The sequence below is a fragment of the Procambarus clarkii genome, chromosome 21 (genome assembly GCF_040958095.1).
Source record: "Procambarus clarkii isolate CNS0578487 chromosome 21, FALCON_Pclarkii_2.0, whole genome shotgun sequence".
Classification (NCBI taxonomy): Eukaryota; Metazoa; Arthropoda; class Malacostraca; order Decapoda; family Cambaridae; genus Procambarus; species Procambarus clarkii.
Genome location: NC_091170.1, coordinates 29,413,990 through 29,428,989, shown reverse-complemented (window position 1 = coordinate 29,428,989; position 15,000 = coordinate 29,413,990). Strand labels below are relative to the sequence as shown.

General features: G+C 50.6%; 1 protein-coding gene across 3 annotated transcripts in view; it reads left to right on the top strand.

Annotated features, from left to right (window-relative positions):
* CenG1A (Centaurin gamma 1A) overlaps positions 1-15,000 on the top strand; it is a 491,255-nt gene that overhangs the window by 389,251 nt on the left and 87,004 nt on the right. For all 3 annotated transcript variants that reach the window (XM_045746459.2, XM_069328241.1, XM_069328240.1), the window contains exons 2-3: positions 3,437-3,542; positions 4,366-4,492. In XM_045746459.2, the coding sequence (XP_045602415.2) occupies positions 3,437-3,542; positions 4,366-4,492 (233 nt within the window). The remainder of the gene's footprint in view (positions 1-3,436; positions 3,543-4,365; positions 4,493-15,000) is intronic.

The window sequence follows — 15,000 nt, the reverse complement described above, 5'->3', positions numbered from 1 at the left end:
TGTTTCTCCAGTGTTGTGAGATTTAAATCTTTGAGCCTGTCTTTGACGCCTGAAGTCATATGCCTCAGGGACCAGCAGGTCTCTCATGTTTCTTAATGTGCTTCAGGAGATGATTCCGCGCTGGCGATGCACACTCCAACATTATAGTCTGACGTATGTGGTTTACAGTGTCGTAAATGTGACCGGTGAAACAACCTCCCAATCGTCTTATAAGGAAGTTGGTTCAGGCTTCTAGGGGGACTGGCTGCTGACCGTTTGCCTGCATGAGCAAACTGGTGCTTCACCGGTACAAGACGTCCTCAGTGCTCAAGAATCAACGGGTGATTGTCTTCACCGGCCGGAGGCTCGTTCAGTGTCGCGGGAGTAAACGGATGTCGTTAAGGCTCCCCACAACGATCAAATTGACTTGCTTTGTAGTTGGTTCTTGGAGTGGTGGGTGTGAGAGGCGCTCCGGGCACACGAGGCGGGGGGGATACACAATTGCCTCCTTACCTCAAGTTTACCTGAAGACGATTTCAAGGGTTCCTGCCTCGCCTCCTTATACTGACTCGCCCCCTTCTGCTGCCTCGCCCCCCTCCCCTCCCTACTGCCTCACCCCCCCCCCCCCTACTGCCTCAACCCCCCCCCCCTACTGCCTCCCCCCTCCCCCCCTTCGCCAGACTTCTTCTATCGTACGTTTTCTTTTCTCGTTCACTTTCCTGTTGTCCTTTTAAAGCTGTTCTCCTTGTGCGAGTTGTCACGACTCGCCGCCAGGAGGAAGGGTTATTGTTATTGGCGGGAAGAACAGCTGTTCATCCTGAGTGGAGCGGAGAGGGCCTTGCTGGTGGCCCGCTCCCAGTGTTGGTGGCCCGCTCCCAGTGTTGGTGGCCCCCTCCCAGTGTTGGTGGCCCGCTCCCAGTGTTGGTGGCCCGCTCCCAGTGTTGGTGGCCCGCTCCCAGTGTTGGTGGCCATCCCCCCATCCTCATCCCTCCCCCCCTGGACACTGCAGAAGAGGGTGACTCACTGGGTCCGATACTGAACCGGTTTTGGACCCTTCGTGATTTCTAAGCACCGCCTGGCGGACCCCCTGACCCCACCCCCTGGCCGACCCCCTGACCCCACCCCCTGGCCGACCCCCTGACCCCACCCCCTGGCCGACCCCCTGACCCCACCCCCTGGCCGACCCCCCCCCCCCCCCCCCTGGCCGACCCCCTGACCCCCACCCCCTGGTCGACCCCCACTCTGCAGCCACTTACGGTACCGGAGAGGCTCTTGGTGGCCCCCGCCCCCTGTCAGGGAACCTGGTGAACTTTGAGATCTGTAAACACTGGCTGCAGGAGCGCTAGTTGTTGCCACTATATCCTTGGTGGAGCAATGAGTGTGTGCGCGTGAGTGTGTACGTGCGCGTGTGTGTGTTCACATGAGAGTGTGTGAGCGTGAGGGCATCTGAGAGTGTGTGGCTCAATGCTTGCGTCTGAGTGTGTTCTCTTAAGGACCAAGTTGCTGTTCTTGTGGGGAGTAATCAAGATGCACGCACTCGGCTCTTCCAGTGTTCTCACGCACATGCACTCACCTTAATGTGCTGGCATAGTCAGACGTTAGCTCCCGAGGTCCCTGTCACGGGCTGTCACGGCCAGGCGCCTGAGAGAGACATGGTCTTGGCACGTCCACCCCCCCCCCCTCCCCTTCCCTCCTTCCTTTTCGAGAGCACTGTTGGTTGCGTAAGGAAACAGTGGCACTTGAAGGCGTCCCGAGGTCGTTTATGTGACGGCCCGTGACCCGCGGTGACCCGGGACATCCCGGGACAGGGGGTGAGGGGTGCGGGGGGGGGGGGGCAGCGTGGCGTGACGCCTTCAGCAGTCGATCGCTTATAACATCACATCACAAGTTACAGCACCGCTCCTGTGCCAGGTAAGTCCACTACGGGGCTCACCATAGCCCGTGCTACTTAAAACTTTTTGTTCCAAGTAGCAAAAATTCTTCAACAACAAAGTGACCAGCAGTTCTTAACACCCTGCTTGTTAATCTCGGCAGGTGTAAGGACACATTGCTCTTAAGATTTCATGGATGATAAATGCGTAGTAACCTGACTCAGGTGTAGCGGGGGGGGGGGGTGTCCTGTCAACGCAGGTGTAGCGTGGTGGAGTGTACACAGGTGTCACAGGTGTGTGATGGCTGCTACACCGGACTACACTTTGCACAGTTATCTCACAGCCACACCGATGACGCCTGTTCCTCAGAGGTGTATGTATACGATTAAGCAGGTGTATATGATACACCTAGTGTATATGTGATATGACACACACGCACGTGTAATAATATATATATATATATATATATATATATATATACACACACACGATTCGCCAGGTGTTTGTGAAAAAACGTCACATGCATGTGTGGTTAATCAAGAGTGAAGCGCTAGCAGAAGTTGCAGGTCAATAGCGTGTGGGGGTTAAAATGCTGGAGGCGGTGCCACACACACCTCGGGCACTTGTAGGTTGGCACTGCCCTGGGCTTGAGGTTAGGCGCCCCTAGGGCGGTGATTAGGTCGGAATTGGAGGGCCACAAGCAGGCAAGGGGCCCTTACTCAGTCTCCACCCCCTCCCAACCCCCAGTGTGTAATAGGGAAGAGGGGGGAAGGTTTGGGAGGTGGTGGGGAGGAGGTGAGAGTCCTTGCCTCTTTGTACATAGTGTTTTACGAGGTATTAAATCGCTCTCGAGTTTTATTACCTCCAAAGAGTAGGTCACCCTCCTTCCTCGTCCTGTTAATTTATGGCGTGGCAAGCCTGGTTGATGGTTCACGCTCATCTGATGTCTTTATCCTTCTGTCTACCGGTCTATCTGGCCTACCTGTCTCCTTTTCTCCCTAGCCTGTCTAGCCTGCTTGTCTAGCCTACCTGTCTATAGCCTGTCCCGCCAATTAATTCCCTTGTTTAATGTTCATTTAAATTAATCCTAACCATCGAAGATGTATAGTCATATTCCTTTAATTTCAATATAAAAAAAACACTCGTAATCCTCACCCACAGCGATCATCTTTTATCCCCTCAGCCTTCTCTAATTGGCCCTCTTTCCCTACTCTCATCCCTCTCTATTCCCCAGTCCCTCTCTATTCCCCCTCCCTCTCTGTCCCTCTTCCATCCCCTCTCCTCCCCCTGTCCCTCCCCTCCCTGGAGCGGCGTACGACGTGCAGATCTCCAGGTATAAAGCTTGCACGTATCTGCCGGCATCCTGAAATTGACATTCTGATCTCGAGCAAGGTGAAGGTGGTCTGCTGGAGCGCAGCCCACTCAGTCGAGTTAGCGCGTGTTGGGGCTCCCGTCTTGCTACCGAGAGAGAGAGAGAGAGAGAGAGAGAGAGAGAGAGAGAGAGAGGTGAGTGAGCCACCGAATGCGTGCGTGCACCCACTAATGCCTGGTGATTAACGCCCATCTTTAATTCTTTTCTTTCACAGACTCGTTCGTCAACTCCCAAGAATGGACACTGTCGCGGGGAGTACCAGACCTGCGCCTGGGGATCGTCGGCTCCCTCTCCTCCGGCAAGTCCGCCCTCGTCCACAGGTCAGTAGTCCTGTATTCGATAACGTATAATACGTTACGTTATAATACGTTATAACTTATTATACGTTATCAAATACATCGAATACGTTATCGAATACATCGAATACGTTACTTCCCCCCCTCAACTCCCCTCGCTTTACGTCGGTTTGTTGCTCACTTCACACGGGTCAGGGTCTCAGCTCACACGGGTCAGGGTCTCAGCTCACACGGGTCAGGGTCTCAGCTCACACGGGTCAGGGTCTCAGCTCACACGGGTTAGGGTCTCAACTGACACGGGTCAAAATCTCTGCTCACACGGGTCAAAAGACAGACAGGGACAAAAATTGCTAAAAAAAAAATGAATAAACCCACCCCAAATATATATATAATGAAATGAAAATGACGATATTTTGGCCATTCCTGGACCCTTATCACGACCTGATAAACGGTCCAGGACGGACCCAAACGTTACCACTTGTCATATGACATGTGTGGGTGTTGGGGTTCGTCATACGAGTGTCATGTCACAGGTCATGTTTAATCTTGAAAAAAGAGAGAGTTTTAATAATAGGTTTTATACTGGTCTGTTTGTAGGTTGCTCCTACTGAAAAAAAATCCAGCAGGGGCAGTTTTACTTGAAGATTTGTAAGATTTGATTAAGTCCTACTAGTCAGTCTTCCAGGTCAATGTTACCATAGGGAGCATGGACACAAGGGTGTCTTACTCTCAGGTGTTTCCAGGTATGGTACACGTGTTTTCAGGTACGGTACACGTGTTTCCAGGTACCTGGTGTGGGGTACACGTGCTTCCAGGTACCTAACAGCGTGGTTGGTATGTGTTTCAGGTACCTGACGGGGTCGTACATGCAGGAGGAGAGTCCAGAGGGCGGACGCTTCAAGAAGGAGATAGTCCTGGACGGCCAGAGTTACCTGCTGCTTATACGCGACGAAGGAGGACCCCCTGAGTTACAGGTAAGACAACATACTCTAGTATTCCTTCTCCCCGACACATCCCAAATCCTTATCCTGACCCCTTCCCAGTGCTAAATAGTCGTAATGGCTTGGCGCTTTCCCTTGATAACTCCCTCCCTCCCCCTCCCCCTTACATATGTATGTATGTATGTATTTACTTATTTGCGAGAGGGGATAACTTTACTGGTGTTGGGATTAACATGTTGTATCCACCCTGGCCGCAGATGGCGCTGCCTCCCACAGGAATCTGTACACCAGTTGAAAGGCGGGACCAAAGAGCCGAAGCTCAACCCCCGCAAACACAACTAAATGAGTACAACTAGGCGAGTACAAGAAAATATTCTGCTCCCATAAATACAGGGAACCAGACCGCCCGTACAAGTGTATCACGTCGCATTTAAGATCCTTGAGCACCCAAGAGTTTTCTCAAGGACTTGGGTTCTAAGCTCGTCAAAACAACGAGGGACCCCAAGGCCGACCGGCTTCCTTTTCCAGCGCAGCAGTATGGCGATCCAGATGGGAGACGCCCTCGTTATCTCCATCTCCAGCCCGGGATCCCATGCTCCAGGAGAGCTGCAGCCTGGCAACATTGGAACGTGTTCCTGTGTTGTGACTTCCACCATTTTTTGTTTGGTTTAATAAAGCGTCAAATAAAATATTTAGACAATGGGAAGGTAAGAGAAGACGAGTATCTAAATAGGGACCCGCAAGGCTGCCTCGCCTCACCTTTATTGCCTGTACTCGGGTAAAGGTGTATATTATATAATATATAAATATTATTGATAGGTGGGGGAGATTAAATGGCCGTCTTGCAACACCACTCGTCAAACTGACTGAGCCTTTCTTCACTCTTCACAGTGTATAATTAACTCGCCATTATTGTCAGGGAGTTAATACATCTTGCACACTTATATTACTAATTTTACCCGTCAAGCAACTAGGTATCACAAGTGTAATGTGTGTGTTAGGGAGGGAGGAGTGAGAGAGGAGTGTGTGAGAGGTGAGAGCTCCACCATTCTCCAACACCACAGCTTTAAACTCTACTGGATGCCATGGCTGCAGAGAGAGAGAGAGAGAGAGAGAGAGAGAGAGAGAGAGAGAGAGAGAGAGCAGGGGGATGCAAAGCCTTATATGAAGCACATGTTCGGTCGCATCTCGAGTATACACCACTCTCCTGGATTGCCTGCCCTCCACCATTCATCATAATTTTGGACAAAGTGGAGAGCCGTGCAAGAAGGCTCATCTCCAGTCTCGACCAAGTCTGGATGGTCTGGTCTTAAGATCAGAGCCTGCAACATCATCGAGATGTTGGTGGACTTACTGTTATGTACATTGCCAATATTCTCAAAGTTCTGCACCTGACCCTACACCGTGGACGACCAATAGTTGGCATCCATAACACAAGGCTCTCAGCCATCAACAACCTTATTCTGGTAATTCCTTTCCCGAGAACATTACTCGATCAGCGATCATTAATTCCTAGGCTGACTTGACTCTGGAACTTGTTCGCTCAACAAGTTGATACACGGGAGATCAGGTCAACCGATCACATGAAGACTCTGGCACACAGTTGGCTCCTTGTTCATACTGTTCCTTATATGATAGTTCATTTCTAATGAATACAAATAATAATCTCATGAAATAAATGTCTCTAGAGACAGGCTCAGATGAGCTGATGTAGGATAAAAGATTTCACCTGCATTTTCACTAGAAAACCTCAATGACATACCTAATGGATCCTCGTCTTAGTTAAAACAGAGAGGGAGAGAGAGAGAGAGAGAGAGAGAGAGAGAGAGAGAGAGAGAGAGAGAGAGAGAGAGAGAGAGAGAGAGAGAGAGAGAGAGAGAGAGAGAAGAAGCACCTCAAGGTAGGAGAGAGAGAGAGAGAGAGAGTGTGATGGAAATAAGAGCAGGAGTTAATGGACGTGGCCCCGGATGTAAGGAGATGGTGAGGTATTGTCAAATAGCCTTGGCTACCATCATCTTTTGTACGGTCACTGATGGTCGAGTGGTTTAATATATGTGAGCGTCGCGCATGTTTAAGCTCGGAGTAGTGTTGACCCCTCGGGTACTCCCAGGTCACCCAGGTGTGACCTGGACCTGGGAGCCCCCAGGTATCTGAAAGTCGCCATGTGGGCACAGTCTCCGTGGGGGAGGGAGGAGGAGGAGGAGGAGGCATGAAATGTCTATCAGATAAAAGAAAGAAAAGATTTATTCTGTGGGAACTTTGCTGCTAAATGCCAGTAGGTTTGAGGCCGTGACGCGAGGTCTTTTGTGGAAGCATCACAGCAAATATGGTCTATCTGGCCGCTGAATGGCGGGTAGATGGTAGAGGGAGATGGAAGGTAGGATGGTGGATAGACACGCGGACCTCCGACCACGCTATTTACTCTCCAGCTGGTCACAACATTATATTTAGGGGTGGATTGGTTTATATATTGGTGGGTGGTGGTGGAGGGTATGTTGGGAGTGGCTGCTCTCTCTCTCTTTCTCTCTCTCTCTCTCTCTCTCTCTCTCTCTCGTGTTTTTTATTTTGTTGAAGCTGTGGGTCTTGCCGACTGGTACACACGTGCTTACACACTTCCAGGAGCTCAAGCTCAACCCCTTCGCCTTCACCGTTAGCCGAATACAATCAGGCGAGTCTCTACCTCCCCTCTGAACTAAATACAATGACCTGCATAGGCCAGTCACCGTGCACTATTGCCAATGGATTATCAACTTTATGAGGACTCCGCTCACGAGAGTAAGGTAATGGCATTTGCATCAGGCGAGTGCCATACCTCTATTAGCCCTTGCTCTATTTACCAGTCCAGTAGCGAAGATTGGTGATTGGTCAAATGATAACTAGACCAGCCTGGCCTTGGGGAGCAGAGAAGATTAAACAAGACTTCTGGTTGGCTACAGGTAAACAGGCCGTCAGACTTACAACGATGATGTCTCTAGCTTAACGGCTTGGACATGTCGCACCACTGACGAAGTGCTTGGACATGTCGCACCTTTGTCTTACTGAGGATTCGGCCCCATGTCTGACTGTGCCCTCATGGCTGTGGAAGCCTATACCTGGCTGGGAAGTTGTCACCGGGGAGTCTGGTCGTGCCACAGCACATATGGTTGACCTATTTCACATCACCTTTCATCCTTATATGTCTTCGACCAGTTTCTCCCTAATTGTCTTCTTCTGAACCATTTCTTCCTATTTTCCCTGATTCAGAGATTCCCAGGGAGGAGCCCCCCCCACACCCCCGTGGGGCTGAAAGGTAAATCACCCGTGAAATTATGGGTTCATGCTCTGTATAGGAGACTCTCTTCCACATTATCCCCTCCCCCATTTTCCCCCCTCATCTCTCCCTCTCCCCTCCGCTTGTCTCTCACCCCCGCCTCTTCCCCATCTCTTCCACGCCTCCTCCGTTCCTCCACCTCACAAGACAGAACCAGATGGTGCAATCACTTATCCTGGATAAGTGAACCCCCTGGCGCGGGTTCGATTCCCGCGCCAGGCAGAAGCAAATGGGCAAAGTTTCTTCCACCCTGAATGCCCCTGTTACGTAGCAGTAAATAGGTACCTGGGAGTTAGTCAGCTGTCACTGGCTGCTTCCTGGGGTGTGTGTGTGTGTGGTGTGGAAAAAAGAAAAAAAAGTAGTTAGTAAACAGTTGATTGACAGTTGAGAGGCGGGCCGAAAGAGCAAAGCTCAACCCCCGCAAACACAACTAGGCGAATATAGGATTCAGGATAAGTGTGAGAGAGAGAGAGGCTGAGGTAGGATAGCAGCTCTTGCTTGCAGTTTCACTAGGTGCGTCATTTGACAGCCCTTACGAACCCCAAAGTTAAAAAAAAAAAGACAAGACGAAAGGATCGTCTTACGCACGTGCGTAAGACGATGTCTGCGGTGGAGGAGAACGTGCCGGAGACACGTGCTGGTGGGGGGAGTGTGTCTCACGCTGAAGGAAGCTGCGGTGAAGGATGCTGCCCGCCTCCCGCCTCACTTCCGCCTTCATCTCGTCTACCCCGACGGACGGACCGTCGTTACGAGGGCGGTGGCAGTGCCGGCCACCCGTGTGCTGCCTGGTTGCATCTTAGGTGCCTGTTTGTTATAGGTGTTATAACTAGATGTTACATGTGCCTGTGTACATCTGTGTACATCTCTGAGTCTCTACGGTACACTGACGCACGACTCTGTGTACAAGTACATTATATTCTCTAAACAAATGCACCGCGTTCCTGTGCATTTGTCAGTGTGTTCGTGTCTGTCACGATATTTGGTCTTGTTTAATCTGAGCTGATTCTCGTATTTTCCTTCAGGGTGTTTTTGTGTGTATTCCTCTAATTGTGCTCGCGGGGGGGGGGGGGGGTTGTGCTTTGACTCTCTGGTCTCGCCTTTCAACCGTCAGTCAACAGGTGTACAAGTTCCTTAGCCTATTGGGCTCTATCATATCTACATTTGAAACTGTATGTAGTCTGCCTCCACCAAATCACTGCCTAATGCATTCCATTTGCTAACTACCCTGAACACAGAGTGTGCGCGCGCGCGCGCGTGTGTGTGTGTGTACTCACTTAGTTGTGATTGCGGGGGTTGAGCTTTGGCTCTATGGTTCCGCCTCTCAACTGTCAATCAACTGGTGTACAGATTCCTGAGCCTACTGGGCTCTATCATATCTACACTTGAAACTGTGTATGGAGTCAGCCTCCACCACATCACTTGTGTGATGTGGTGGAGGCTGACACACACACGTGTGTGTGTGTGTGTGTGTGGCAGAGTGGTGGAGTAGCAGAGCCTCTCAACACACACCGTCCATATGGGTGTTATGAATGATACCACCCGGCTCTTTAGCATGTTATTTTTGCAATTTTGTTTGTATATTTTCATCTGGTCAGCTGCCCAATATGACAAGAGGGGCGGGAGGGAGGGAGAGAAGGGGGCTGAGGAGGTAAAGAGGCGAGAAGAGAATGACGATCGAGGTGAGGGAAGGGGTGTAGTAGAAGGGAAAGAGGGAATAGAAAGGTGGTCCTGTATAGTGGGAAGTGTGAGGGAAAGAGCTGGCGGTGGTGTCGCTTTGGCGAAGGAATTAGTGTGGTGTGTCGTCATGAGCAGCATCTATCATAGCTCATGATAGATGTTGCTATCATGAGCAGCATCTATCATGATGCTCCCCCCCCAAAAAAAAAAAAAAATCAAGTAGCAGCTGGGGCGGCCTGCTCGGCCCGGCCCGGCTCGGCTCGGCCCGGCCCGGTGCTCGTTAGTGCTAATCGTTATCTTGTTTAATATATAATTGCTCTTCAGTACTTCCGTGAAGAGCATCGTGTGAGGGGAGTGAGAGAGGAGTCACCAATAGGAGAGGAGAATCAGGAGAGGAGAGTGAGAGAGAAGTCAGCAAGAGGAGAGTATGTGTGTAGTCATGTTTTGAAATGAGAGGGTGGTGTTGCGAGCAGGAATGTGGAACATGTAGCGAGAGAGAGAGAGAACGGAACGGAACTATCAGAGGGAAAGCGCCAAGCCATTACGACTATATAGCACTTGGAAGGGTAAGGATAAGGATTTGGGATGGGACAGGGGGAAGGAATGGTGCATAACCACTTGGACGGTCGGGGATTGAACGCCGACCTGCATAAAGCGAGATCGTCGCTCTACCGTCCAGCCCAAGCGGTTGGGCGAGAGAGAGAGAGAGAGAGTGAGAGAGAACTAGCTGTTCTTCCCAGTTTTATCTATGCAAGGTCATGAGTTATATTGCCTGTATTCTTCTGAACTCGCAACCGGGTGCCAGAACCCGCTTGTCATCTTATCAGAACTCGAGCCCGAGTCCGTGAGGTGGTGGTGAAAGTGACACCGAGTCATCACAAGGATTACTTCGTAATTAACCGTGCCTGAGGCCACGAAGTCCAGCCCCTCTCTCTCCTGAGCGTATTTGCGGGAGGCTTAGTGGGGTAATGGTGGGGTCCGACCCTCTTCCTTGGTCAAACAACCTCTTGTGTAAATTGTAAATAATAACAAACAAGCCAAACCACTTGTGTTTACGTTAGTGCGTGTGAACTCTTTAAGTGGGTGACCCTCCCTCCCCTCCCCTCCCCTTCCGGTATCCCACCTACAGTGCCACATTTACAGTGCTTCGTATGTAATTACAGATATAACTTGTTAAGCTATCTTTATGACTGTCTTGGGTAAATAATTGAGACTGTAAATTTGTGTAAACTGACCCCAACTATAAATAAACATTGATGACTCAAACCATTTAATTTGAATTATAGCTCCCCAGTGCCACACCTACCCAGTGCCACACCTACGTAGTGCCATATCTTCCCCCAATGCCACACCTACGTAGTGCCACACCTACCCAGTGCCAGGCCTCCAATCACCCCCATCCCTAAAACCCCCACCTCCTTTGCTGATTAATTAAGATTAAGCCAACCTGAAGGTGGCACGGGCATGAATAGCCCGTAACCTCCTTCGCTGCTTCTTCCCAGCGCTAAGCACGTCGCCAGCGTCGTCTCCTCACAGAGACGACAGACGTGGTATACGACGTGGTATACGACGTGGTATACGACGTGGTATATCAGAAGTCGTGGCGTCACTGCCGAGGCAATTTCTACCTTGAATCGGATAGTTAAAAATTGTTCCTCTGCGATGCGTGAAGTTGGATTCACAATAGTCAAGGGAAATGTCGCAGCCTCGATTGGAAACAGATCTTTATTGGTTCGTTTTCTCTTCTGTAAGTGAAAACACACTTTTCTCGCGTTCGTATTTCCTCCCCGTCTCTCTCCCTCGCTCCGCCCCTCCTTGCTCCACCCTCCGTGCAAGTCGGCGTTCGATCCCTGATGGTTCAAGTGGTTGGCCGCCGTTCCTTTCCTCCGGTCCAACCACTTGAGGTGGACGGTAGAGCGACGGTCTCGCTTCATGCAGGTAGGCGTTCAATCCCCGACCGTCCAAGTGGTTGGGCACCATTCCTCCTTCCCCCTCCCCCATGTACCATTCCAAATCCTAATCCTGACCCATTCCAAGGGCTATATAATTGTAATGGCTTGGCGCTTTCCTCTTGATAAGTCCCTCCCTCCTTTCCACCGTCCTATCCCTGATCTTTGCCCTCATTTTCCTTCTAGGTGCCATGTAGCCATGCTGGCTAGGCGGGTTTCCCCTCATATTTACCTTACATATCTCTTCCCTTTCCTTGTGTGGGGGAGTAAGCACTACTACAATTATTCCTTGATGTCAATCCAACATTTTTTGCAACCACTGTTAGAGCATACGTCAATAATGCGACGTTCTACGTCAAAATATCGTCGTACTAGAAAAAGGTCGATTGATTGACACGCAAGATTGACATTCTGTCCCGTTTTCTGTTTCGGGGCCTCTGGTAGGCTAGGAGAAGTGTGTGTAGGGTTAGCGCGACAGTTTCTTGACGTTGTGAATTCTTAGGGAAGACGGGCTGCTTTTTCTGAAGTCTGACCATTGAGGGCAAAGAGAGCTATTCCATAACCTGCTAACTGTTCCATATTCCTCTGCTATTCCATAACCAGTAGGAGTCGTCTGGTACGCTCGGCCAGACGTGAACTGTTCTCCACTGAACCAGGTGGAGAACAGGTGAACGCCCCCAAGTGTGCTCCACCGCCGTCTTGAACACCAGAGGCGGGCAGAGCTCAAGATGAAAAGTGGGAGGTGGTGCCCAGGGTGAAAGTAACTATTATTGAGAGTAGACGATAACTGGGGAAGACAGGTGTTGGGCTGGTGACCGAGGGTAGAAGAGACGGGCTGGTGACCGAGGGTAGAAGAGACGGGCTGGTGACCGAGGGTAGAAGAGACGGGCTGGTGACCGAGGGTAGAAGAGACGGGCTGGTGACCGAGGGTAGAAGAGACGGGCTGGTGACCGAGGGTAGAAGAGACGGGCTGGTGACCGAGGGTAGAAGAGACGGGCTGGTGACCGAGGGTAGAAGAGACGGGCTGGTGACCGAGGGTAGAAGAGACGGGCTGGTGACCGAGGGTAGAAGAGACGGGCTGGTGACCGAGGGTAGAAGAGACGGGCTGGTGACCGAGGATAGAAGAGACGGGCGAGGGGCTGGTGACCTGGGTAGAAGAGACGGGCGAGGGGCTGGTGACCGAGGGTAGAAGAGACGGGCGAGGGGCTGGTGACCTGGGTAGAAGAGACGGGCGAGGGGCTGGTGACCGAGGTAGAAGAGACGGGTGAGGGGCTGGTGACCAGGGTAGAAGAGACGGGTGAGGGGCTGGTGACCGAGGGTAGAAGAGACGGGTGAGGGGCTGGTGACCGAGGGTAGAAGAGACGGGTGAGGGGCTGGTGACCGAGGTAGAAGAGACGGGCGAGGGGCTGGTGACCGAGGTAGAAGAGACGGGCGAGGGGCTGGTGACCGGGGGGGGGGGGGGTAGAAGAGACGGGGTGGGATCACCAGACGTCTCCATATATGCCGTGGTGGCGGGCGGGTCTGTCTGTCTACCCAGGAGGCTGGCTGGGTTACTCTTACTTTCTAAAGTCTCACTTCAAGCGTCTCTCTCTCAACAACTATTTACAGCGAGGCTGGAATAAAACTTGTTCATTAACTCATCTGTTTTGTTGCGTTAGCGAGTGATTCTGTGACACAGAGTGAGAGAGAGAGTGAGAGGGGGAGTGAGAAAGACAGGAGTGAGGGAAGGCCAAACGGGAGTGAGTGAGAGGGGACAGAAAGCCTTAGCGACACTCAGGACTCTCGAGTTTCACCTGGAGCAAATTCAACTCGTGTAGATGAGCTCAATTTAGCACAGCTGAACAGGTCACACGTGTGCGCTTCATACAGACGCGCAGGCGCGCTCGCATGAACATACAAGATATTTAATTATATATATATTACACACACACACACACACACACACACACACACACACACACACACACACACAGCGAGTAGACAATGCTCAAACAGCGGGGTCATTTGCCTTTATAGATTAGATAACCGATGGTTGGAAAGTCAGCGCCCAGGAGCTGAGAGTCGGTCTTGCAAGATCCTTTAGGTTAGAACGCGCGTATATAGAAGGATATAGTGTAATTGACGTTTTGAAGGAATAATTGGCGTACACAGGAGTGTATATAGTACAGGATCGGTGTGTACGTGAATAATAGTGTATGTGCGTTGTTGGGTCGGAGCAGATGTGCTTGCTATTGAGGGTGCTGACGGGAGACAATATTGAACACTTCATACCCAAGACTCTTCTACAAATTAGAGGCATCAGGAGACACCATGACACAGTAACTGAGGAAAGGAGGATAGAAGAACAAATCAGTGAATCCGGTACACTGGCACAATGTGGCTGACAATCTCAGTCATTAGGCACGAATGGGAAGCGATCGAGACACAGTAATCAGTAACAGCGAGAACTCGTCTTGGCTACACATACACACCACACAGATACAAATACGTGTAGAATAATAAACCCACATTGACACTATAGGAAAACACTATATCATGTGTAGATATTGTTCCTCCCCCACTTTGCACCCGCAAGATAACCTAACTTTAGGGGTTGGTAAATGGTAATCTTCTTGTTTGATAAATTGTTCACTTGAGACAGTTAAGTACCCAGCTGTGTCTGGGTACAAGTGACAGGATGAACAACCCAGGGGGTTTTTCTTCCTGTTGGTGAGTGTTGACCATGTTGCTGTGTGTTCACTCACAGGATGAGTGACGCTGCTCCCAAATAAACTCGCCTTTCAGGGGCAAATTAATGTTTTTTTTATACACAATGTTACATGTGTGTAATCAATGTTTGGGTTTCAAGCAGTGGGAGTAGTGTAGTGGAGATTCAGATCACGGGTTGCTAGGAGGAGAGGTGTAGGGTGGTAGGTGTGGAGAGGGTGTAGCGGCCTGGGTGAGTGACAGGTGAAGGGGGGGGGGGGTTTGTTTACCTTTCCGGACGCTGTCTCCCTCCCCTAGTGGCTGTCATCGTGATGGTGAGAGTCCTGATAATAGTGGTTATTTTCTTAATTATCATCAAGATTTTTTTTCCGAATCATAGCTCCCTCTTCGAACTATAATGTTCAATACGTGTTCAATACGTTATACCTCACGAAACTTTAAAACACCATTGTTGTGAACATATGGCTAATATCTTACCGCACTTGTTTGCTCCTTAGACACATCGCTATCCCTCTGCTATTCAATATCACTGCGAAGGAATGGGCCACCCTTTCACTTACAGCGATTGTACTGTTCTGTTTCCTAGTTCATCTGGTCTGGAACTCAACGTCTTGGAGAGTCTCTCAGTCGCTAGAGTGAGACAAGAGTCGGACGGCTCGGAGTCCTCGACTCGGGTTGTTTACGCAATAATTGTCGTTCTTTCAGCCCGTCCTCCAAACAAAGACCCAAAAGTGATTCCATCCACCCGCCAAACAAACCCCCCCCCCATGGTTACGAATGAAAAACGGTTTACACACGAATCACAACTGCTGACGTTCGAACACTTCCGGAACAAGTGCTTCACTGACGAATTTTGTTCGAACCACAACGCTGTAAATGCTCAGCCCGTCCTCCAAAGA